The sequence below is a fragment of the Thunnus thynnus genome, chromosome 8 (assembly GCF_963924715.1).
Source record: "Thunnus thynnus chromosome 8, fThuThy2.1, whole genome shotgun sequence".
Lineage (NCBI taxonomy): Eukaryota > Metazoa > Chordata > Actinopteri > Scombriformes > Scombridae > Thunnus > Thunnus thynnus.
In genome coordinates this window covers 27373536-27400693 of record NC_089524.1, presented here as the reverse complement: position 1 = coordinate 27400693, position 27158 = coordinate 27373536, and the positions used below count along the sequence as shown (strand labels likewise).

Here is a 27158-nt window from a genome sequence, read left to right as displayed (position 1 = left end):
AGGCAAAGGGCAGAGTCTCTGCAGATTAATACATTCATAAATACATTCTTTGTCTAGCAACAACTTCTTGTCTACTTCTAAAGCAGACCAATCTGCAATAGTGCTCATGTTTCTGTATATCTGTATCTGTATCTCTCAGCACAAATACTGGGCCAGTATAAATACAAGCAGGCAGCTCTACTTGCCTGGCAACATAGCTCTAATGATTTTTGCTCACTCCAGTCCGGATATCACAGGAATCCTGACCGGAGTTTCACTCTCTCCTATGCCTCATGAAATCTCCTGCAACTTGACTGGGAGAGCAACCTCATATAGACTAAACTACAGGCAGGTTCTTTAAAGTAGCAGCTAAGACAATCTGGGTACAATTACACCCACCTTAATTTCAAAATGAGTGCTGTTAAAGGACAGCTGTAATTTGAACTGACCTTCCTGCTCGGTGTGACTGTCGGCGTCTGCTTGGATCTATCAAAGTGTTTATCTGCTGTAAAATCTAGTGTTTAAACTCATCTAGATGTATCACATTACAGTTTTGTCCTAGTTTCTCTGTAATGAGACCCACGCCCTTCAATTCAAATTGTCCTGTATGAAACATATACTGTATACCACCAGCTTGATCCTAGTTGTGATCTGTTGATGTAGCCATAACAAGAACATCTCAATCAATCAACAAAGATTAGATTCACTGGATCATTACTGGGATAATGGATTACTGGGCCTCATCTGTCAATCCTTCTCCTGTGTTGCATGAATATTTGTGAGAAGCGCAGCCATACAAATGTCTGAATAGGTCAAATGTGTTGGAATAATAAGTACATCTGCTGTTGAATGAGACTAGAACAGAATTTCCCCAATTCCAGCTTCTCCAGTGTGAGAATTTGCTGCTTTTCTCTGTTTTAGAGCTTCATTTAGTTTTGGACTGTTGGTTGGATAAAACAAGACATTTAAAGACATCACATTGGACATTTTTTTGCTTTTTTCTGTCATAGATTCATCAGAAAAGAATGTGGGGATTAATCAATAATGAAAGTAATAATGACTTCCTGCCCTAACTGAGAAAACTCCCCTGTTTATTCTGCAGAGACATAATATCCTGCAAAAGCTTCAAACTCATGAGGTGACACACGCGCTTATATTGGTAATTACACTACAGTATGAGTTTAAGATTAAGAAAATCTTCATATATTTGCATTTATTCTCAAGGTATAAAAAACCCACAAGCAAGTCTCAAAACCAAAAAAGAAAGGTTTTGTATTGGAGGGGTGAGGCCAAGTAAGAGAAAAAAATTCCATTCAATCTGTAACTCTGGTCTTGGTTGAGACTCTGGGGAGAGGGTTATTTAAGAAAGGATGAACCAAACCCAAAAAATCAGGCTTCTTTCAGAAGCAGCAGAGAAAGAAATGTGTATATGGTGTGAACATGTGTGTGTTTGAGTGTGTGTGTGCGGGGGTGGGAGGGGTAAAAGATGTCCTTTCTCCACATGTGAAAGACCCCAGACTTAGCAGCCGCCACTCAGTTATGCGTGACCACCAACCCCTCCCATTAAACAAGCTTCTATCTGTGAAAGGACTCATTGGTTTGTTTGTGTGGTTGGTTCTGTCTTCAAGGCCCTGAACAATATATATGAGCCCTTGGCTTCACTAATCAGTGACCGCAAATTAAACTGTAATTCCTCAACCTCCGATGAGCAAAAGATCATCATTAATCTGCTTCCTGATGTCTCAAATCTCCACACTCACACAACACACAAACACAAGAATAAGTGTGCAAACAGTAAATATTTGATAACTGGCAAACTCCTCGACTTCTCAACTGTTCTGCGTTAGCCTTCTTGTGTGGTCAGGAGGCTGCTCAAGAGAGCTGCAGGAATGCAGGCGGAGAGGAAAGCCAACAATGCTTTTAGAGTCACCAAAATCTTGTACACAAGCCACTAGTGTAGTTCCTGCGGTTCCCTGTGTGCAGAATAATCTCCCTTTGAAGAAGAGGCACAATAAGATAAGTGATTTAAATGGTGCAGGTTCCACATTCACCTTAAATAACAGTAGTTAAGCTCTTGTGAGAGGAAAATAGAAGAAGAAAAGATGGACTGCACAGAAGAGAAGAAAAAAAAACTTAAAGCAAACTTCAACATTCAACAAGAAGTACAATATCCTTTTTCCACTTTTTTGACTAAGCAGGAGAGACAATCCCACGTCTAGAAAATGAATGGCTTACAGAGTGTGGGAATGATCCTGGGAAGTGACTGTGATTAGTCTGGCTCTGCTGGGCATGATATCACAGCAGGGTGAACCTGGCTCAACAGGGACGCTCGAAGAGAGACGAGGAAGTTGCAGTAAGAGAGAGAGTGAGAGAGATGAGAAGTGAAGGGCTGTTCCTATGAGACAGAGAGAGAGGGAGAAGCCGAGGGAACATGCATGGTAATTTGGTCTCCACAGGCTGACAGTGATTTTTAAGATGGTAATCACATCAACTTTGTAGCTGAGGCAGAGTGACATCACTGCGAGCTGCTCGTTTATCCCGCCCTGGCAGAGCCCAGTGGAAATCCAATAGCAATGAGCAAATCTGTGGGTCCAAAGCTTCAATTCAGCTATACAGACCCTCTAATCATGAACAAGAGGATTGTGAGATATCAAGTAATACGGTGAAGACGTTATAAAGCAGCCTGCTTAGTGCTAACAGATCAGAACATCACTGCTGACGCCATCCAGGATATTCAGAATTTAAGAATTCTAGTCATACAGTATGCTCATATGTATGTTATTTATATATATATATATATATATATATATATATATATATATATATATATATATGTTAATATTAATCTGCTTTAATATTAAAGGAATAGTTCAACATTTTGGGAAACACTTATGGTTGTTTGCTTAGCACTCTATTCATGTAGTTAATATGTAGCACGGAGCCAGCAGCTACTTAGCTTAGCATAAAGACTGGAAACAAGGGGAAACTGCTAGCCTGGCACTATCCAAAGGTACCAACTTTTTATTTCGTGCAACAACTAGTGTATTGCAGAAATGACATGTTGTGGTTTAACAGAAGGTTGTTATGTGCCAGACTACATCTTGGCACAGTAACTTCCCACAGTCTTGTCATCAACATGAGGTTGCCAAGCAACCAGTGAAGACTCAAGGAAGTATAAGGTATTAATAAGTGAGCTCTAAAGGTGTTGGTAGGTAAATTTCTAGCAAGGCCAGATGTCTCTCCCTACTTTCAGTCTTAATGCTGAGCAAAGCTAACTGGCTGCTGAATGTAGCTTCATATTTACTGTGTTAACATGAGAGTTGTAAAGTATCAATTCTCAAAGCAAATAAACATATTCCCCAAAATGTTGAACTAGTCCTTTAAGTCTGTCTGCTCTTTTGGAAGATTACTAAAGGTTACTTGGCTGAGAAGGAACCACTCAGTTCAAATGTGCTGTCTAGGAAACAACAGGATTTTGCTTTTGTTTACTTGTGCATGTATGATGATCACACTTCCATTACACAAGAATCTACAACTTTTAATGTGGAAAAAATGTTCAAATTAGCCAAAAATATTTGAAATGAATCAGAGCACAAGAGGGAAACGGGCCTGCATCTGAGTGCATTTGGCAGATATTTGAATAAAAACACATGTGATTAAAGGGCGGCTTGGGTCAGGGACCAGATGTCACCAGCGCCTGTGTGGGCGGAGCTTGTGATTGAGATTGAATATTAATGAGGAGAAAGGGGGCTTTTCCACATGCTTTGTCTTTGCCTCAATACGGGTCACCAGCAGTGACACCGAACTTCACAGACACGGAAATGTGTCACCTAACACAGGATCCAGATTAGGGGCGACCAGTGTCCCAGATTAAAGAGGTCAGGTAAATACCCCGTGGATTTACACTTATTAACAGAAACAGCATAACTGCAGTTGAATGATATCACTTACTCTAGCAGTTCCTCATGTGCATCTTAATTAATACACAAGAATATTTATCTTACAGACACTAAAGATAATATAAAGATCTATAATAACGTTGCAAAAATACAGTACATCACAGTGCACCAAGGAAACCAATACAGAAATCTTTGAGTGAAACAGTGATGACACACTGTAACCAAATAAACCCTTGTGTCTCTGGCATTGAGCCCAAACAGCTTGATGAGCAACAGGATGGATGAAAGTGATGTACAGAGCATCAGACATCTGTGAAATGCTGAATTAGATTCAGATGAAGCATATTGAAATATGCAAAACAAAAAACATATAGCGTCATACTGTATGCGGTGTTAAAAAGTTAAAAAAAGATGATGCTTTTCATCAAAAGCTTGTCATTTTCAGCATTAGGTAAGGCATGAAGTGTTCTGTATGAAGGCAGCAGCAATGCAATGACACTGTTATAACTCAACAGCTACATGGCAGGATCCAACTTGATCTAAAAGAACAATAATTTACATATGTTGTTAATCACTGATAGGATAGCAACAATATTTGGTTATTGCAGTGCTGGATGCTTATTTCATCACATTCTTCCAATTTTCTCTCCATTTGAAGTCAAAGCCCACTCTGACACGTAGTGCAAACATTTTTAGGGTCACTTCAAGGTTTGTTCTTTGGCTCACTCCTGACACAAGCCTTTAACTAGTCCTGATCTGAACATCACATGCATTTATGAACAATGAGTAATCGTGGTCTAGACGGATCCCGCTGCAGGCCCTCTACAGTTTGTTTACAGAGGGAAATGAGGTCTCAATGGATTGCGGTTTAGACTTGTCATTCCCTTCGGTGTGAAAACAGCGTATTAGCGGTGCGATATCTGACAAGAAGCAGGAGTCACACCTCCAGTTTCCTCTGTTACGCTGTCGTCTCAGTGACCTTGTGGAAAGCGAAAGTCCAGATGGACAGGTCACATCTGCGCTCCGAGGAATGCATGCTGCTCCTCTCCCGTCACCCTTACATCCCCTCACCCTGAGGGCTTTGAGAAACTCAGGACTGTAAGGTTATTCTCCTCCTCCTCCTCCTCCTCCTCTTGCATGTCCTGATCTGCTATAGTCACACTGATGACCGTGACGAACACAAGCCATGTGGTACGACAGGAGCAACATAGACCTGTGAGCAACAACAAAAACAACTTTGCAGAGATTAGACAGGAGAAAAAAAAAAAAGCTCTGATGAGGATGACGCAAAACCGAAAAACAGACAGGCCTCAAGCTACTTATTTGGATGAACCCCATATCGTCATAAAAGACAGATTAAATTAAACATCATAATCCAGGGGGATCAGGGGAATATGCAAATTCATAGCTGTGACTCAAGTATTTGTTTCCTGGCTCTACTATCTTTAAAAACGCACTATTTGAAAATGAGGTTTCACAGAATCGCAGAATGCACACAGACGTTGGAACATCCTCATATTTTCCTAAGTTATATGTGAAATTCCAGTGACTGAGCCCTGACCTCCTTTTTGACATCTTATCATCAACTTTCTGTCTGCTCCGAAGCTCTGATGAAAAGGCTCTTTGTGTCAGTGATCAGCGTCCCTCCCGCAGGCATCCTTCCATGTCAACATAAGCAACACGATTACAACATCAGCCACCAACAATCCACGCTGTCACCGCTTGCAAATTAAATCCACTGAAACACCACAACATTAATAAGTCATGTTCAGTTTTCTCCACTTACACGGTCGTCAACAGACGTCAGAGGATATGAGACAGCGAATGGAGAGAAAGAAGAAAAAAAAAAGTTAACTTTGACTGCATGAATCATGCCACAGCTGCCAAACGGAACAATTTTTATTCGATCTTAAAAAGGGTGTATTCCTCCACATTCTCATACAGCAAATGAGGCTGTAAAACCTGCTGTAAACACATTAAAATCGCACATTAAGCCAGCAAGCAATTTATCTTCAGCGCTCCCATAAATCTGGATTTGGGTGACTATGTGTGACCTGGGAAAATCAATGGATCCGCATAATGCAAACATCCAACTTTTACTGCAACAACTGAGTTTATAGCCTCCATGGTAACAGTCATACCATACCAGGGAAACTCCAGATAGCTCACACTAACCTCTACTTTCAAACCTATGTGTCAAACTAGTGGAAGAAAGTGGAGATACTGCACACGAATGCACCTTGCAAGCATTTGCGGAGACAAACTGCTGAGTAGTAGCTCCGACAATAAGCTAAACGCTGTCTTTATAAATCATTAATGAGTCCTGATGGCTTTTTTCAAGGAACCTGTGAAAGACAAATTATTTAATTACTACATCTCTGTTTTCATTTTGCAGCCGTTACTCAAGACATAAATGTCGTTTCAACTGTAAACTCAAAAAGGTTAAATGTTGTGTTCAACTGACTTTGGTTCGCTCAGACAAAAAGGTTTCTCTGGAAGGCAAAGGTAATTCTTATAAAACAAATGACCATAATCCGCTTCACAGGCTGCACCGACTACTGGGAGGTTGATGTGTACAAGACATTGCTCACAAAGTCCCTCAGGGGGGAAATAACCAACCTACTATTGGAGAGAGGATGATGGGCAGTATGAAAACACATATTGCGTGCCTGACACTCCCTCTGCCCACACTCAAAACAGAAGGATGGCTTTGTTGACTGTTGACCACTGCTCATCCAGCTTTACTGCATCTCATTATTTTACTCTTATCCTACTTCTGAAATCGCAGCTTCTTCTATAAAGCTGTACAGATGACACCTGGTCCATATTACACTGCATTAAAATACCATGAACGTGTATATTTTCACAATGGGTTGCCACAGCGGGATTCAAACCCCTGACCTTGGGTCAGTGCTATTGCCACTAAGCAACAAAGGCCCGCGTTGAACGTATACATTTCACAGATGGAGAACGAAGAAGCAGCTGCCCAGTGCCTTTCAAAGAAGAAGCTCGGCATAGTTGTTACTTATGGCATGACTGGCTGCACATGACATCACTGCGAAGGCATGCGTCCCTGTGTATTGCTATTAGAAATGTATTGTTGTGTAGAGGACTGTGATGCTTCAAGTCTATAACATAATAGAAGCACAGAGATGGGCTGAGTGAGGATAGAAGGCAGAATGAAATAACTTTAATGGCTCTTAGAGGCTGAATTATGTTGCAGTCTTTCATTGTCACAACTGTTCTGCATGAAATCTGACTATTCTGGCTTTGCATGCATGCAATATGATATGATCAAAAGGCATTAAAAGCTTCAGTCAAGCATTTAGGCTACCATCTTGAAGAAATTATATACGATCATATTTTATAGTTAAACCTCTCTTTCATTGGCTGTTATGATGAATAGATGAAAGACATAGTTGAGGAATGACAATTGAACGAGTCAGTGATTCAAATCCATAAAGTGTTTGTGACAAAAATGTGTTCCAGGGGAATTGATCAGTGGATTCACTCACATGAGCAGAGCAAGTCAACATGAGTGATCTTTGACATGCAGATTTGTTCAAATTTGTTACATTTGTTATTGCTGCTAGCTAAATTAAGTGACTAAAAGAATCTTAATCTCACTTAAACTCTGTATTGAATAAAATGATGTACAATTACAACCCATTACAGAGTTATTATTGTGACGTATTAGTGCTAGCATGTTCTTGGCTGACTACCATGCTGGTGGTTTACAGTAAAATGTTAAAATATCAACTTAAGACAAAATATAACTGAAGTGATGTATCACATTTGAGCTTTTTAAATTGTGAAATAATCTGTATCACTTGGATTCAGAAGGTACCCTGAGACGTCTCCTGGGACGCTTTCACTCCCTCACAAGGAGTCATAAATTATAAGGAGTTTCACGGATAAGGAGGACTTGAACGGAGGGGTAAATCACACTTGGATACCTTAACATTAGATCATTCCCAACATCTCAGATTTCTTAACTATTCTCGTGACAGAGGTCATAAAAACAAAAGCTGTGGGAAGAGGAACCAGTCAAGTGATTGTTGTGCAATAATGCCAAAACACACACTTACAAAACAGTGTCTTTCCTCCATCAGGGCTTTCAACAAGTATATGGAGTAGCCAGCCTGAGGGGAAAAGTAGCCAGGTAGGGGCTGTAAAAGTCCAAATTTGGTGGCCTCTGACACATTGTAATGCCACTATGCCATCATATTCACTGATCTTCATTATCTACCTGATTGTAAACATGTAGTGAATTACAATACAGGAGAATTAGGCTTCTTTTAGACAACACAGTCTGTAAACAGCTATTAATGTTTAAAACCAGTCAGCCTATTCATGACTGATCAGAACTTTTGTAATTAAGAATAATTAGACTTTATTTATTATTATTTATTTATTTATTGACACTTTCACAGTGAGGTTTATCAAGACATGCCACAATGATAGTTAATGTCTTGTTTTACTAGAAACATGTAATGTACTGTGTTATTCAATGAAAACAAACAAGGTTATTTTAAGAGGAAACATATTTTTGCTCCCATGTCTTATCTAGCCTGTCTATTAGTTTCAAATTAAATTATTTATAAAATAAACCAATGCCGAAAATAACTCAAAAATAACAAAACATGTGAATCACTTGACTCAAATCATGTGAATCTACTGAATCAACTCAACTTCTAGTCATCTTCGTCTTCATTTTCTTCGTCTTCACTGTCATCCTCAGTGTGAGGCTAAGGGCTTGCCTACATCTTCCTCATATGACACAGGCCTGTCACTTTGACAACATCGCCTGTTTTAGTGTGCTTGCGATGCGTCTTAGAGATGGCTCTGCTGTAAAAAGCACAATATAAATAAAGATAATTCATTCATTCGTTCATTCATTAAGCCCATAAGTGTCTGAGTGGTGTATATGGAAAATGCAGCGCTTTTAGTGGACTTTTTAATAGTTACTGCACAATCGTCTTGTTGCTTCCACTGGTGTTTTCTGAAGTAGCCGATCTAATGAGAATGTATCCTGTCTGTGCAATCAATCAATCTTTAATGTCTTTTGTCATCAATTATTTTGCTAATATTTGTCAAACACTGACTCCGCTCTCTACTCAGCAGGACACAACCTCTCAGCTGAGCACACACACGCATACATTCATATAGAGCATGTGGGGGTTGATACAGACAGATGTTTCTCTATCATCATGCTCACATTGTTTTGAAGTGGAGGCTAGTGGTCATAAATGTACACGCTTAGAGAATCGCAACTGGTTAATCAAAAATATTTTATTAGAATCGAAAATTAATATAATAAAGTATCCGGCTGGATTGAAAAGAGTAGTCGGCTGTTATGGAAAGCTCTGCTCCATGAAGACATTAATGGAGATCTTCATCTTGTGCACTTAGATTTTATTCTTCCCACACTGATAAATAAATAAAGATGATCCCAGCAGATCAGCTGTGCACATTAGATAAGGCAGCCAAGAGATTCTGACTCAGTCTGTTACTTTAAACTTTCACTAGCCGGCCGACACATCCTTAATAAGATCAGGATCAGTGCTACTTTAATTTGTAGACCCCCTGAGGAGTATGTTGGGGGTTGAAACAGAAGTACATACAGTACATATGCACATATGTTAAAAACAAATATTTGGTTTCAAAAGATATGGAAAAAATGGAGTGTGTCTAATGTCGGTCAATGTGTAACTATCACTAGAAATTGCATGCATGCTCAGTTAGTTTTCCAACATTAATTAAGGTTAAAGGAAAGGTCATTTCTTCCTTCCCTTGCCAATAGCATACTTTATCTTCTGCAGCTATCTCATCTGCCGCAATCCTACCTTTCCCTCTCTAGCAGCCAAACAGGTTGAGCACACAGATCATTCTTTGGCAGACCACCAACATCAACAATCAAGGAACAAGAAATACCTAATAAGACGTGGGAACATGTGCTTCTTGAAGACTAGAAGGACACGACTGCAAATTTTAAAGAAGTACAGGAACCAAACTTTTTGGAGCTCTGCTTTCCAGCTTTAGCGTCTGTAAATGGTTAACATTTTCTTGAATACACTCATCTTCAAGCCTGACTTCCAACAAAAAGACACCATAAAAAGACCAAGGCAACAATAGGCAGCACGGCTGCCATTGAGGGACAACTGGCTTAAAAACAAAAAAAAGCCCACAACACAAAAAAGTGCAATTGAGAATAAACTCTAAGTCAACCTTATAAACGCGAGATAACTTCTGTGAATAAATCTCAGTCACGCTTAGTTACAGAGTGATTGAATTGGTGAAACACAACATCACCAGCCAGGCCTGACAAATCCTTATAATTCCTTGATGTGGATAAAACAACAGTGCTGTGATTCAAAGATCAGGGCGGTGTGCCCCTCCCTGTGTCCTGCAGTCCTCAGACTGTGTTTAAACCAAGAGATCAGACACCCGTAATCTCCATTGTCCTGTCCTGGGTAGGCGACAGGGTCCTGCACTGGCCCACTTTAACAAGCAGGGCCATCTGCAGAGTCACAGATGGCTCCGGCAGTGTCTCATAGGTTCCCACATTCAGATGGAGGGGTTAACCTGATATGATTACAACGCCACACACAGAGAGTGAGAGCAAAGAAATTGTTTCTGCGTTTGATAAGTCTTCATAATCTGCCTTGGTATGCAGTTGGGTATTTGTTATGTTTTTAAGTCCAGAATAACACAGCAGCTATTTTTCACACCATATCTGCACCTTCATCACAGCTCCCCGACTACAACCTGGATCTGCCGAAACATGCCACATATGCTTTTGATTACAATGTGTTATTCTCGTCTGTCAGAATGAAGTCGTCTTTGATCCACCTTTATACACTCCCTTTGGCAATGCACCTCTGAAAACACACATTCAAAACACTGCAAACTAAAGCACCCCCACCTCAGAGGTCCACGCTGTTCAAAATAAGAAGAAGGTTCATTGGCCAAACAAAAAAAAAACCCTACGCATTTATGACAGCAATGAATGGGTGTCATCAGGGTGATAAATGAAGCATTTCTATCACAAGCTGGTGCCACCATGGCGCTTAGTTTGAGAGTGAACAAACAGCGGGGCAATAAAACAGAGAAGAAGACAAGGACACGCTTTACGGACACATGTAGTGAAAGAATTTGAATCAAAGGCCATCAGTGTGTGCTGCCAAATGGGTTCAACTGCAACATTTCTTCCTTTAGACAAAGTGCTGCCGAGGTAACTGTCCAGACTTTAAGTGAATGGAGAGACTTCCAACTGACAGGCTCATTCAAACAGGTCCCGTGACCGAGATCTCTGTTACTGATTGGCTGCTGGGTGATGAAGCTGCTAGGCGCTCTCACAGCATGGGAGCCCTGACCTTGACCTGGCGTTAAGGTGAGGATGGGGAGGCTGGGAGACTTTGAGCTCTGATGGGCGAGTGCACCCGGGCTTTGTGTCCCTCAATGGAGATGTAATGACTCACACAAAACTTCCCAGCAGCCAGCCAGCTGGCACACAGCTCGCCTGCACAAAGAAATCTGCGAGGGTAGGCCTTCACCCCAACGCCAGTCTGTTTCAGCATGGCAGCCATTCAAGCCCTGCTTTCCATTTCATGTGTACAAGTACTTTTATGTCTGGGTCTCAGTCAGATGTTTCTCTCCATGTGTTTCTGTTTTCAAAGGGGATCGTCTGACACAGGTTCACTTTGGTCCCATTTACCGGCTGTTGGGGACTCTAGCTGGTCCTTTGTGGGCTAAGGCCTTAAAGTGGAGTTGATCAGATCACAAGCAGACATCTCTACATCTAAGTGTGGCTGAAACAAAGCACATCGATTACATTTGGATGTGACTGGCTGAGTGATATCTGGAGGTAAACACACAGCATAGTTTGAGTGAAAAGGAAGCTCAACTGCTTTGAAAGACTATTTGTAGTGTGCGAATAATAAGACAAACCTCTCAAACACAGACAGATGTGGGTGATTTGCCTATTCCAACCCTTAAAAAAGGGTTCTGAAGCCTGCACCTGAGCCAAAATACCAAACAGCCACAACAATTTACCTCTGTCTGTTATATGGCTGAGAGCAAATGTGGTATCATTGTTTCCCACAGATAGACTGATATGACTGTCCTCAATGTTAGGCTCAAACTCGATCTGCTGAGCTCCTCAGACTCACACTGGGCTAAACCTGAGTGGCGCCTTTGGTGGGTAGAGAGGATTTGCCTCACATACTTTTTATTGTAAGATTTATAAAATTAGTCTTGGGGCCTCACACTGTATGGAATTATTTGTGGATGTTTGGCCAGGCACTACCATTAGAGAGTTGGAAAGGAAACTGATTTCATGAAATATCTCAGCTTCCCGCATAGTACAAAGAAAAAGTTACACTCAAAGTGAAACACACAAACACACAGTCATGTCTGGTTACAGTTTAGCAGTATTCCTGGGAGTCTGCAAGAGGAGAGAGTCAAAATGAAAGTCCGTGCTCCTAATGAAAGACACCTTCCACAGAACTACAAGCTCTGGGCTGACGGCCAACAGATGGGCCTTCTCAGTTTTGAGCAACACAGCAGCACCTTTAGGTACTTTCCACCCATGCACAATGTCCAGCTACCATTTCAAATAAAGCCTAAGGTTGGGAATATTTTCTTCAAATAAAGAGATGTGAACAAGTCCACAGCAGGCCGACCTTCTATTAGTGCTGTGATGCAACAGTGGTCAACAAACACTCACATTTCCCATAAATGACTCGTCACAAGAGGGAGGAGAATTCTCAAACAAAGTCAAAAACAAGTCAAACCATAACTGTAGTACCTAAAAATGTAAATCTTATTCAAACCAAAGCCACATCAAAAAACACTGATACTCCTCTACACACGTATACAGGAAATCTAGACCGCAAAAGTGAGTTTAACAGAAGTCTCATTGAATTGAATCATTCGAAATGAAGCCAAGGTCATGTTTTACTTGAATACGAAACTGAAATCTTTGCCAGCTGTAATGATCTTTGGCACCATTGTTTTACACCTTGCGCGGTGGCATCAAAGGATAATTCAAATACTGACGCCTATTGGGAGTCACCTTTGTTCTTTTGGCTGGATTTGGACTCTGGCATTTGCTGTTGATCCCTGGTTCTCACTGTCGCCCACAGCATTCATAACTTTACCAAAATAACTGAGGGGAAAAAAGCTTTCCAGGCAATTTTCTTCCCATCCCATAGAATCTATTTATCACTCTGTTCCCAGGGACAGTCCCTGCAGTATGATCAGTTTGTCCTCTACAGTGCAAAAAGCAAACAAACATTTTCAAAAGCATGCAAGTAATTTACTTGATGTTATTGTTGCTCTTTTAGCAAGAGTGGAAAACAAGAAGAAAGGGCAAATTTGATTTAGCTAACATCGTATGACTGTAAACCCTTACAGTGAGTTGCTCTGCGATGGCTTGTTGCCTGACGGAGAGCGGCTGCCAAGACAGACTGGGCAGATCATCACAAAAGCCCTACAGCAAATGTGATCGGGGATATAAAACTGGGTTTGTCCCAAATATAATTTCCCTTTTTTTCTTCCAGTCTCCTGTTCCCACCCTGTTTTGAAGTTCAATATTCTGGGAATATGGACACTTCATAAGACATACAATACTGACTATCTACTAAAGCTGGAGACTATTCAGACACATGCTATCTATCCCTTCACATGATATTTGATGAAATGTACATTTTTTTGGATTCAAAGTGTACAGTAAACATAGTTATAGTCCGTTATGGTAGAATTACACTACTGTCTAATAGTAAAACAACTCTAGACTGTTATAATACCACAGTATGTTCTAGACAGGTGCGGTCGAAAGGTTGAACTATTTCTACACCTTCATTGTGAAAGACTGGTACTGAGGAACAATAAGACATCTTATTCAATACATGTTTTCAGTGCTCGGATGTCAGTGGAAGTTCCCTTCGAGTCAAAAGCTCCCCAGTGAGCTCTGTGAGGGCAAACTTTAGATCAGTAACTGCATTCAGGGTGAGCATCCATTTCTTTGGAAATGTGGCATAGATTGGGGTAAACTTGAATTTCCTTTGCTCTCATAATTAAATATCTAATGGTTGGAGCTCTGTGAGAATGCAGCCAATTCTGTGGAGGTTTGATGTGTCATGAGATCAGTAACAATGGCCACAATAAAAACTGAGACTGGGAAATGAACCCTGTTACTCTTTGAGGCTGAGCCATGGGACATTTGATTACTCATTTGACTGCAGTGAAGTTCGGAAACACAGAGAACAGAGCCTGTTTTATAAATTAAGCACTCTCATTTATAAAATCGCACTGTGCAGTGACTCATACATTAGTACTCAGAAACTTTATCAAATATTAACCCAAACAGATTTACCCAGAGTACAAAGCATCAGTTCCTGGATGATTGGTGGTCAGTAAATGTTTAATGTAATAGAACTGCTAGCTGAAAAGCAGAACATAATGGAGAGCAGGTCATCCATTTTTATGGCAAAGCACTTTTTTGCTGCTATAGCAGGACGGTCTCTCCCCAGTGGGCCTGCTGGGAGCAGGACTGGCTGAATCCCAAAATAAGAAACTGGGATACAGAGATGAGTGAGAGCGAGAGAGACCCAGAAGCTCGGAAAAAGCATGCAGTCAGAAAAGAAGAACAAAGTATATAAAATGCCTGAGGGGGCAGGCAGGCACAGAAATTACTGGCAAGAATAAAAGATGAATCCGGATGGCGAGGAAATATCCCAGAGGAGGAGGGTGAAAGGAGGGAGGAACAAAAGCCAGTGCAGGAGGGTGGACTTGCGTGTGCTTCAGAGCGCAATGGATGGAGGAGAGTTGCTCTCTCACACTGACCTGTCCAGCAAAGCCTGTGTGGAAGCCTCAGGTCAGTCCCAGAGCCACAACTAATGCAATCTGGAGCATTAAAATGATCCACACCTGGTATGAAATCTTCACTATTAAAAACAGAAACAACTCAAGAAAACAGAGTGGACTAAGTAAATGTATCTAACTGTAAACAGATTCTCAAATTATTGGGTGAGATTTAGCATTTTCCCTGAAGCAGAACTGGTCCTTGAAAGATAAAAGTCAGAAGAAGAAACAGATACATTCTGTGTCCGAAGTGACGCTGTTCAGTCGAGGAAAAGTTGTTGAAGTGACGAGAAGCAGAGCAACACAACCTCAGTATCCAGGTCACTGACGCTCGTTCACAAACACTGTTACCACTTGCACTAGAAGTGTAAATCAGTGTGACAAGTGAGGACCCGCAGGACGGTACAAACACAGCAGGAAGCAGATAAGACCAAGAAGAGGGAGTCTGGCCTCAAATGACACGAGTATATGAGGAGAGCAGAAGACCGCTTATTAGATCAAGACAGCCATTTTCCATGAACAAGACATGAGAATATAAAATGGCAGATGCTTTTTGTCTGAGGCTTCATCAATCATGATGTCTGTTCTATTGGAAGTAGAGTTTCTGGTTCTTGTTGAATGTAATTACTCTCAAATCAAGTACTAGAGAGTTGACATCAAAATCTATCAAACCTTCAGTTTATGTTACCATATCACACTCTAAACTCGTAGTAATAGCAGCTGCCAGGTTGCTCTAAACGTTCTGTTATGGTGGTGCTGGAGTAGATAATATAATCAAAACTGTAACAATAATGCTAAATATCTTTATCTGCCTTGACAAGATTATTCTAACTGTCCCGCTGAATCAAATAAGACTTTTGTGACCTTTCACTAAGCTAGCTACTGTTGCTAAGCCTGTCAAGCTTTCCCTTCTGCACATTTACAGATAACAGGGGCAGTTTTATCATTTAAAATTCTTAATCATTTTTGAAACAATGCGTTCTTGGTTTCAGACAGAGGCAGACAAAAGCAAATCATTTCTAGCCAGCAACAATTTTGCTAGCTAAATGACAACTGTCGCTTGTAGATGTCATCTGCTGTAGCCAGCCAGCTGAATAAGCTAACGTTAGCTCCATGAGTTGGTTGATATTGTTGTTTCTGGCTGATTTGAATGTTTATTGATTCGTTTTAAAACTTAATGACTACATTCATGATATCGTGCTAAAAGACTGAACCTAAATCCATGCAAAAAGTCTGCATCTTGTTGATGATGCTTACAGAAGAAGAAGAATTGTACTGGTATTGCAGTGTAGAGCCAGTTAGTCCTCTAAGAATGACCAGGAAAATGTGAGGTTAGACTGACTCATTTTAACCCTCTTTGGATGTGTAGCTTACACACGTGTTCATATTTTCAAACAGTATGTTTTTACTTTTAACATTACAAAAGAAAAATCTTTGGAAAGGATGACTAACACTATCTTAGGTAATGTTGGATGGAGTAGCTGGAATGTAAACTTCCCCAAATCCAAGAAAGAGCAGCACAGAGCTGCTAACATTAGCCTAAACTCTTCCACACTGTGGGGAAATACTACACAGTGGTTCTGTTAGTCATGGACAGGGCATTTTCTATTAATGTAACCTGTAAACCCACAAACTGATGACACGCTGACAATTGCAGCTTACATAAGAACACACAGTTTAATACATTCCTTACTATTTTGCACAAGTGTTTTTGGTTTTGGGAAGGCTAGGAAAGAAGACACCACCCTCTAAACTCTTTAAATGCCTCATTCAAAATGTGGAGAATCTAAAACTCGACAGGCCTACATTGCCCAGTTACAGTTGCCAAGCTATTATTGGACAATGATTGTTCGGGGGAAGGGGTTTTCAGCCAATTCAAACTGAAACTCCCCCAAAAAACCCACCAAAAAACAACTCAGCACCTGAAATTCTGCGTGTGAGAAGAGAGTCTAAACTGATGAGCACACCATTTATCCACACCCACATATCCACAGGTGCTTTCTTTTTGCATCTCTGGTGTGATGGTAGGATGATTGATGAAAAGCCTCTTTCAACTTTAAAGACTCAACCTGGCTGATCCACAGTCGAGGTGAGGGGAGTTCACATTCCAGTCAAATCCCAGTCTAAACACCTGCACGGCAAAGACTACAAATTCACATGTGTTTCCTTCCTGTTAAAATACCAAGTCAATTTTAACTCACATTTTCCCCACTACAAAGCATTTTCACACCTTAGGTCTCTCTTAACATCAAATGAGAATACCTTTTTAAAGTCATTGATAGATTAAGGTAATATAGATATGCTATATGATGCATGTCACTGGCAAAAGAAGAGTCTTTCAAAAGAGTTCTGAAGGATTTATTTAATACTTATATTGTGCATCTGTGACTCATTGTGACCGCCTTAGATCCTTTATCTCTCACTTCCTCCTTATCTCTCCCTGCAGATAGCACGCCGACTATTCCCTTTGAGTGAGGAAAGAAGAGCTCATAAAAGTTTTGTTTGACTTTTGTATCTTCTCTTCCTGCACAGATCCTGAGATGTGTCTCAAAATTACTGTAAGAATAATTCCATTGCGTAATATTTAAGTCTGCCTTTGTGACGGCGGTGATCTGGGAGGAGGGACAAAAGCCAGGCGGGAGATCATATCACTTAAAAAGAGTCTGAGTTAGGAGAGGAAACCCACGCAGGTGGCCTGAAATGCTTTTGGCTAGTGGCGGCAAGACAAAGACCAGCTGACAATAGTTTTATAGCCCTCTGAGCTGTCAATATTTCCCCCGGTTGCCATGGAAAAGGACGTGGGAAGATGTTGTAAACTGCGCGCTACAGTGACGTTAGTTTGACTTGAAGTCAGATATGTATTATTTATTTGATCTTTGGGCAAAAATCTTGTAATCTGAGCTACAGTATTAACAATCACAGTTACAAGTGGGTTCAGACCGAAGGCTTAGACAGATGTTGTAGAGCCAAAAACAGGGGAGAGAGAAAATCTTTCCTGATGTAGAATAAGTAGAGGTAAGGTGAGGTCACACCAATCTTTATCCTCCTCATGAAATAAAAAATAAAAGAAGAGGAGGACTTTTGCAGAGAAGAAATGTGGCATTGTATGTGACTTATTAAACTTATTTATATGTTGTCCATGTGTTCAAACTCTTCTGACTAATGACTCAAAAATTGGCGGAAGTATGGGACAAAAAAACATCCCTGCAGTTGTTCACGCTTCAGTTCTTCTTCAGTCATGAGTAGCAACCTGAACGGAAGAGTTTGTTGAAGTTATTGAGGTGACTCTGACAGTCTAATTATGCCTGGCCCTGGACTGGGTTTTGCCGGTCTGCTGACCTGTGGCTATTCAGTATCATGTCAAACGTTAAATCCACTCTAATTGGCCGGTCAAGTCTTTAAAGCCAGAGTGATAAGCAAGATGGAGGTGGCTGTGTTTGCTCTTTTGTGTTTTGAAGGGGGTGTGTGTGTGTGGGGGGAGGGAGGTCAGCCGTCTTTTGAGGTCAGGGGTAGATGACTTTGCCCCCCACCTCTTCTTCAGGACGGGCTTGAATTGTCCTCCTGGTGTCTCTGCCCCCACACTCAGAACTCCATGAAGAATAATGACTTCTGGGGAATGTTATTTAATAAATGTACACACCTCAGGGCAAGAAGATAGCTTATCATAGCTCTAAATTTCTGCAGCAGAAAAAGCAATCCCCCTCTCACCAACAACAAACTAGAGCTTAATATTCTCTGGAGGAACCTGGTGTTAAAAAATATGAATTTTTCACACATATATGTTCCAGTGGAGAGGCCCTAAACACACAAATATTAGCCTATATACCTGAAAATATACAAAAGACCAGCGGAGGGATTTCAGGTTAGAATATAGGAGGCCACACACAGAAGCACTTGCTCTCATGGAGGGTCCCACCACAGGAATGTAAAGTGTAATCACTCACACATTTCCCTCAAGCAAAGCAATGAAAAACCTGAACCTTGATTTTAACAAAATGTCTCCTTTCATAAACAAACATAGCTTCAACCCAACTTCAAATTCTCCCTCATCTTCCCTAATCGCACCAGTCGCCCAAGCCAATTTAGGGAGCATGCGTGGGGGGGGGGTTGGCGAGGGGGGGCCAAGGTCCCAGAAGTGCAAGCGAGCACTGTGGTTTCCTGGTCATTGGCTTTTTGGAATGCTTGACTTGACAGAACTGTTCAGCAGAAACCACTTCAATCGCAGACCAGGCAATCTACCGAGGGCTGAGGTGCTGAGACGCACACATAAGCCCCTTTTTTTTTTTTAGAGATCATGCAATATTGCTGTGAAGAAGACATAATGTCGCCCCTGTGTGTGATTTTTGATAGCATGGCGGCGTTCCGGAATCCGAGGCGTGACGTGTAACACAACAGCTTCAGCATCAAAGTGTGTGTTGTCTCGCCATGCTGGCTATCGCTTTTACACAGACGTCAATCCGGCAATGTGACTACATCTGCTGCCGGCTTAATGGCGGAACAACAATGCCCCCACCCCACTCCATGTTCGTGTTTCGTGTACCTTTTATACAGAACGGTGAGGAGGAATAACAGTGCAACATTCCCGCCTTGAACAGGCTGTGTAAAAGGGGCAATAGTTAATGGGAGTCTGGTGAGGGGAAAACCTTCAGTTCAACTCGGTATAAAGAAAACACCTCTCATTTCAGTGTCAAATCCCTCTGGAGTAAAAATAACCTGCTGACAATAAAGTGTTTGTACCATGTTATCAAGTTACGGACAAGAATATTGAACAAAGACGTTGCTTTGTTCATATTCTGATACTTTCTTCATACCCTGGTCCAAAAAATGCAAAGTCAGAGTGCTGAATATAAGCCCAGAGCAAGTAGAAATAAATGTCCGCAGATAGAACAGATGACATCAGCTATAAGACAGTTGAATGAAAACAAAAAGCCGCAGCATCAAGGCTGTCTACGCCTTCTCAGTTGTCTGTCTGGGAAGTTTGGGGGGTTGGAATGAGTGAGCAAGTCTTTGAAATCTGCACTATAATTAGCAGGGGTACTATATCAACGGCAGGTTGTCTGGACCTGCAGAAATATGCTTACGGTTCCGATAATGAAAGAGAAAAAAGAAGCAGAGTGATCCGGGATGGGAACTATTTCCGTCTTTGTGTGAATGATTTAAAGTCAATGTCTTCTTTATGGAGAAATATTGCGACTTGTGGCACTAATTTCTCTCCATATATGTTCCCACTACATATATTTAAATCAGCTACTTGATAAATGAAAGTTGGGTTCACTGAAGAGAACACTACAGATAAAATTTGATTTCACTCGCCGACAAAATATTTTCATTCCTACATCATCTGAAGCTCTATCGTGAATTCCAGCATTGATTGATATTGACCTTGCATGGAATGTGCATTGACTCGTTGCTGCAGCCTCACTTAGTAAATCAAAGTCCCAGTAATGGCCAGACTGGGTCAATGAAATGCAGAAGGGAATGACCGTTGGCGGGCTAATGTGGTTTCCTAGTCTAAGCCACTCTGGTGGAGTTTATAGTAGAGTAGATGATGTGCTACTGCCGTCCACAAAAACTGTCATTCCAGGCCACCGAGGCTCAAAGGACTGCACGAACGTCACCGCGCTGAAACGGAGGACCGGCTCTGGAATGAAGTAAGGATGATGACTGCAGGGTAGTCATAAATGCTCGATCTTACTCCAGGGTTTGTTTAAACGAGCTGAAAAGCAGCCTAAAGCACCTCTAAGAACAGTAGTGAAAAAATGGAACTTCTAGTCCTTAAAAGCAGACACACTTGACAGTTACAAGTACACTAAAAGGATTTCAATGCAATTGAATTAGTAGAGTGGTCAATTAATTTATTATTCCTATGTAAAAGCTCCCCAAACATATAAACTCAATACTTTAGAATCACAAGATTATCATGTAAGACTCTGCAGACAGCTTGCAACACTAATGCATTATGAATTTAGCAAAATCCCGGCCTTCCTGAAGCTATCTTGTAGCCATAATGAGCAGGGAGAGGGTGACACGGAGCCAGAAAGGTAAGGTAGTATTACTGTATTGTGTGCTACTGTGCTCAGAGTTTAACTCATTTTTTACTGGAGCCATGAGATTACTGCTTTCCTCTATTTGGTATTGTGAGACAGTCTGTACGAGGAATGTAGTAAGCTGGCAGCCATGTGCTCTTGGCCAGAGGGCCACTTGCCACCACAAGTATTACGACTCCCCCTCCGAATTCAGCCAGTGTAACTTAAAACCCAGCAGAGTGCTCTAACATGGGACTGCACTACAGAGGCCGGTCTGGCTGAGGAGCTCTGATGGTAGTCCAACACTGACATTGATGGGGTGTCATAGGAGAGCTGTCCAAACACAGGGCTGAGGGATACATGCCAGGCGCCTTGTGTGTATGTGAGACGGAGGATGTGTGAGAGAAAGAGACAGAAATATTGTTTCGGCACAGATTTGAATCAACAGATTATCAAAAAGAAAGAACTTCCTTTTATTTTACATCATCACTGAAGCATTTGAAAGAAATCACTGGCATTGTTTACTTGGATTCCCCCGTTTAAATAACCGCATCAATCAATCACACAGAGTAGGAGCATCACTTAAGTGTCTATATATGGACCTGCTGGAGCACTGGGTGCAGCTCTATGATAGTCGGTGTGTTGATAGAGAATAAAAGCCTTGATATGAGCGGAGATCTAAGTACGGCACCGCACTTCTCGCAAACCGAGTCATTTGACCTGAATGTGTCACTATCACACCCTGCCCGCATACAAATATTACCATGGAAGGAACATAGCGACAATATGACACGCCAATACAAACACCGGTTGTCTTACTCTGCCAATAAAAAAGGAGTGGCTAACATGGGGCAACACTTGTGATACTTTACCAAACGGTCAGTATCAGACTCTTCATGAAGTGATTCTGCTGCTGTGTCCTTCAGCAGTCGTCACAGGCACATCATAAAAGCCCACCCCCACCGGCTGAGCCCTCAGTGCCTTGAACTGCTCCATTTACACTAATTGTCATTCAGATGAGGGGGGGGTCTCTGTTGTTTAATATGAAAAGCACAATTAAGAGTAATTAGGCTTTTGCAGGCAAAAGGGGTTATCTGGTAACCTAGCGTGCAAGATCCCTCTCACAACAACATGGCATAGAGGGATCTGATCATTTCATACAAACACACTCAATCCAAACTGCTGACGTGACATTAATTAGACCATAAATCATTCATTTATTTATCTATAATTGGAGCAACACTTTAATAACTTCTTTATCACTAGTTCTTAGAGTTTCCTTTATCAAAGTAGCTTCCTAAATTAATTAACATGGAGTCTGATTAGATATACAGAAACTCATGATGAAATAGTGTCACTTATCATCACCCTCAGAGAAGAGTGCACTTGCAAACAGGAACTGATGGAGCAGCCAGATCATTCTGAAGCTGTCTTAAAGACCAAACAGCAAATACAACGTCTAGATAACCCATGACCAGGATGACTCAGAGCAGACACATTGCACTTAACATGATGCTGCACAGGCCAGGAAAACAAGTCAGCAACTGCGCCTCAAACTTAAGTTTTAAATGGTTCCTGCCACAAAAAAAGTCTCTGCAGACATCACAAAGTTTCAATCAGGTTTTATGAGGGGTTAGGTTTGTGTTTTGGTTATGGCAGCTGTCCATGGAGCAGATAAATACCTTTAGGCAAACTAACTCATTCACAGACCACAGGAAGCAGGGTCTGGGGAACATGCAAGGACTTGCTGAACCTAAACTAAAAGCGGGCTAAATCCACTGGGGTATGTCCAAACTGGAGGAACTGTTCTGGGCAGGACAATTCTTGGGGGGGTAGAGAGGGGTTTCCTAAGTGCTTCCCAGAGAGTGGGTTTATACATAAACACAAACCAATATCACATCAACCCCCCCCCCCCCCCCGTCACTCAGAAGGGGGGGGGGGGGTAAAGTGGGGGGACACAGAGATTAAAAGAGCCAGGCGATGGCCGCATGCTGTGTTATCAGGGTAATGAATTCTTACAGGCAGCCAAGCAAAGTTCAACACATGAAGCAGGATAACTGTGAGGGCGGCAGTTCAATATCTATCAGAGTCCAGCAGAACTCATGTAATAGTTAAAATGTCTTTTAGGAATAAGAATACACCAACATTCATGGTGTTTTACATGTAAAGAAAATCGACATTTTGACTAAATAAGAGGGAGAAACACTCGCTCAGAGAACTGCTTCCCGCCCTTACTATTACGCAGCCTCGACAAAGTTACCTTAACTTCATTGCACGCTGTGTTGTTTACTCCAAGTCAGACTATGTTGAGTAATAGCAGTATAATAGCTGAAAGCGTCGACATTGAAGTGTGGACTGCCTGGCTGTCACACGCCCCTCAGCGTGGGCAGAGATGGAAACAGAGCGCGTGTCCCCCTGTACGGTACTGTCCAAAAAAACTGCGACACAGATTTTTACACCTAAACTCAACACAGAACTGACATTTGCGAGCAATAAACTGTGTCTGGCTCAATAAACACATTTATAGTGCGGTGGTGACGCTTTACAAATGACTTTATTGCGGCTTTATTGTACTTTCATGAAGTTTTTAAGCTAGTATGACTTTGTTTTAGTCCTGGCTTTGAATTGAGCTAACTTTATTTCTTATCTGCTGTTATTGCTGTAGATATTCAGTCCGGAGTCAGTGATGGGAAGTGGTGAGGATGCCTTCTACTCGTGTGTTTTCCTCGTGCCGTTTTTCTTTGGGAGCCGCGCGCAGGACGTGTGAATGCAGCTCCAACATTAAACACATAATAATGCGTCAGGTACTCACGCACTGCCTCCTGTTTGGGGTCCAGCTCGGAGCAGGTCTGCTGGAGTTGGTTAATCTTACTCTGCAGCCCGCTGACCCGCTGGCTCGTGGATGTGAGGTCGTTTTCCAGCTCCTGGAATATGGAGCAGGCATGTTTGGCCAGGTCCGACAGCTGCCGCAAGGTCCGAGACAGAGCCACATTACTGATGGAGACCAGATCCTCGAAAAGCACACCCTGCTCGTTGGGGATTTGATACCTGCACAGTAACTGAGGTTCCACGACTCGTTTGGCAAATGGCATGTTGGTGTGGACCCGGGAGTAAATCCAACAAAAGTGACCCAAGAGTGAGCAGAAAGCAGTTCTCTCCCCTCCTCCGCCCCTGATCCAGTTTTTCTGAATTCAGCTGCTGCTGCTGATGCCCCCCATCCTTTCATTTGTTGGAGAGGACTGTTGTGCTCCTCGCTGCTGCGCCGGGTCATCTGCTGCTTAATGCTGCTGTGTTTTTTCACTGCTCCAAAGTAGAGGTGGTTTTTAAAAAAAGGCGCTGATAAAACCTGGAGCGGAGCGTCAGGCTTTGCTGGATCCGGATCCCGCACTGATGTGCTGCCGTGTGAGCTTCACAGCCACCAGGAAAAATGATTACCATGGTGCAACACTTTTAGGAGGAACGATGTATTTACATAATAGGGAAAGACTAATATAAATGTTATAGTGATATTATAGAAGATAGAAAAATACCATTAAATTATTTATAGTGACTACAAATATAGCCTACCATTTAGTCCCTGTTTTAATAATTTGCTTGATTTTGACACTATCCCTGTTACTTTTGGCTTTTGGTCCTGTGAACACTCTCATTTATTTTCATTAATTTGTCATTCGCTTTTAACTGGAAGTCAAGTCAAATTTATTTATAGAGCACATTTAAAAACATCAGGAGTTGACCAAAGTACTTTAGAGACACATGTAAAATACAATTAAATAATTAAAACAAACCAAAATAAATAGAAAAGTAAATTATAATAGACAAAGATAACAATTATCATGCTATAAAAATGTGGGGGACTCAAAAGCCATTCTATAAAGGTGGATCTTCAGCTGATGATAGATGGGGAAGATCTGATGGTGAGGAGCGAACTGTTCCACAGTCTGAGAGCAGCGATGGAAAAACCTCGGTCACCTTTTGATCCTGACTGGCAACGTGGACCAGAGAGAAGTAACTGATCGGAGGATCTGAGGGCTCTGGATGTAGAATATGGACTGAGGAGATCAGAGATGTAGGCTGGTGCCAAACCATTCAGAGCTTTAAAAACAAAAGAATCTTAAAATCAGTCCTATATTTCACTGGTAACCAGTGGAGGGAGGCCAGTACCGGGAGGATGTGGTCTCTCTGTTTGGTGCCAGTGACTAGTCTCGCTGCTGCATTTTGAAATCATCACTTGACAACATGCACTGTGTCAGGAAAACTGAAAAAACCACAAAAAACAGCTTATTAATCGATCAATTTATTGACTGAAAATTAATCGGCAACAGTTTTGATGGTAAATTAATAGTATGGGAAAGTAATTTTTACAGTCAGTCATTTTCTAGCTTCTATTCTGGATCCACATGTGAATATTAGTGACTCAGTCAGTTATGATAATGACTTTGGCATTTTGTACACAAAGGGCATTTCAATATATGTAACCTAAGGCTCTGAGTAACATTTTTTACTATCCCCTGACTAACTTTTAATCAATTAATCAGGAACATAATTAGCAGATTAATTGATAATGATCATATAGTAATTGTTAGTTGTAGTTGTAATTGTTAGTTTTATATATCATCTAATTTTCAGAGAACTGAGAAAATGTTTATTAATTGCATAAAGTTTATGTTCTGTATCCTAGACACAGACACTGCTGCTGTTTTCCACACAGAGTTAGCTTGCCTGTATCATGGGTGTACTGGAGGTGTAAATGGAGAGAGGTGGACAGCTTTTTAAGTCATTCTGCAGGTGCAGTCTCTGTCTGCTTCACATGAAAAAACACATTTGCATTACTGTGTGTGTGTGTGTGATGCCAGTATTCCTCATGTTGTGGGGACTTGCCTCCCTTATGGCGACAAAAAGCAAATTCCCTTAATGTAAATCAGTAATTTTAGGGTGAGGACTTGGTTTAAAGTTAAGGTTAGTTTATGGTTATGGTCAAGGTTAGGATAAGTCTCCAGACAATTAATGTAAGTCAGTGTAATGTCCTCTGACGCAATGGAAACATGACCGTGTGTGTGTTTGTGTGTATCACCAATCAGCAGTTCGAGTAGTTCAGATAAAAGCGGGCAGGATATCTGAGGCTAAGAATTCTCTTTAAAAAGAGATTACATCAACTTCTGCAATTTGTAGGACTTTAGTTTTAGTTCATCTGTTGCTGCAATAATCAAGACAAACATTTCATATATGCTTCATTCATTCTTAATGAGTGATGAAACTGTGGAGGATTCCTGTTTTACTTTGCCATATCCCTGTCTAGGTTAATCTTTGCTTTCACCTCTGTACGCATAGACCTGACAGCTTAGGCCCAGCTTCATTCACATTTGCTGAATGAGTGTTTAGCTAAATCCCAGCTGACGGGGCCAGAATCAGTAGAGGTGACAGCCTAAAGCCCTTCCTGTGGCCTAACTAATGTCCACACCAGAAGTGCAACCTTTGCAAAGCCCCCGGCGTGGGACAAAGGAGAGACGAGAGACGCGGCGTATGTCGTCATCTTTGAGTAATGGTGCTGCAACAAAGAGCTAACTTGAACAGACAAAAAACTGTTAATCTTTGTTGTCAGAAGAGTCAGCTTTAACTTTTAGCCAACGGGGGTGATCCAAGTTATTGAGAAGCCTGTTGCAGGTTTACAGTTTATTTACATTGGACTTTGAAAAAGTGCTCTCCAGCTCTCTTGCCAGCCAGTACAGAGTTCATTTCATTTGATTAAATGTGAGTTACGGCTTTATTCAAATTTTATCACTGAGGATTTTTTCTATTTCTGCCTAAGAGCAGCAAGTATCACTGTCTCCAGCTAGACGAATCATTAATAGTAATAACTATGTACTGTAGATAATAATAAGCCAGTTCCTGACTTTGTGTGAAATAGCTAGATGGCAATTATATCAAACAGGCATATACTTAGAGACAACACATGGCTGACACATATAGTTTCCTCATTATGTGCAGCTGTCATCTTGAAATGCAAACCAAACACTTTTAAGTAGTATTTATAGTTGAGTGAGAATGGCTCCCTGTTAAGCTGTCTGATTTAATGGACACACACCCCTCCGCTCCTGATGCATAAGATAAAATAAAACTCGCAGTATGGGAGGAGATACTGTAAGATGAGGCGGCAGGTAGTGACACGCTGGCCTGTGCCAAATATTATTGGTTATGGCACAGAGGAGCTATGAGCGCCTTGTTGTCGTCTGGCATCTCATGTCTCTGTCTCCCAGACTGAACTCATTCATTCCGCCTCATTCATTTTCTCAGATGTGGGGAGCGACTTATTGGGCTCAAACGCTGCTCAGCTGTTTTCTTTGGATTGAAGATTCGGATTTGAGAATCTGTTTCATTTTGCTTTTTC

The 27158-nt window shown here is 41.4% G+C and overlaps 1 protein-coding gene across 1 annotated transcript in view; it reads right to left on the bottom strand.

The window, feature by feature from the left end:
- The window catches only part of nhsa (Nance-Horan syndrome a (congenital cataracts and dental anomalies)), a 61331-nt gene extending 36059 nt beyond the window's left edge, over positions 1-25272 (bottom strand). The window contains exon 1 of the mRNA XM_067597674.1: positions 23583-25272. Within this exon, the coding sequence (XP_067453775.1) occupies positions 23583-23862 (280 nt within the window). The 5' untranslated portion in view covers positions 23863-25272. The remainder of the gene's footprint in view (positions 1-23582) is intronic.
- Positions 25273-27158: the final 1886 nt, after the last annotated feature.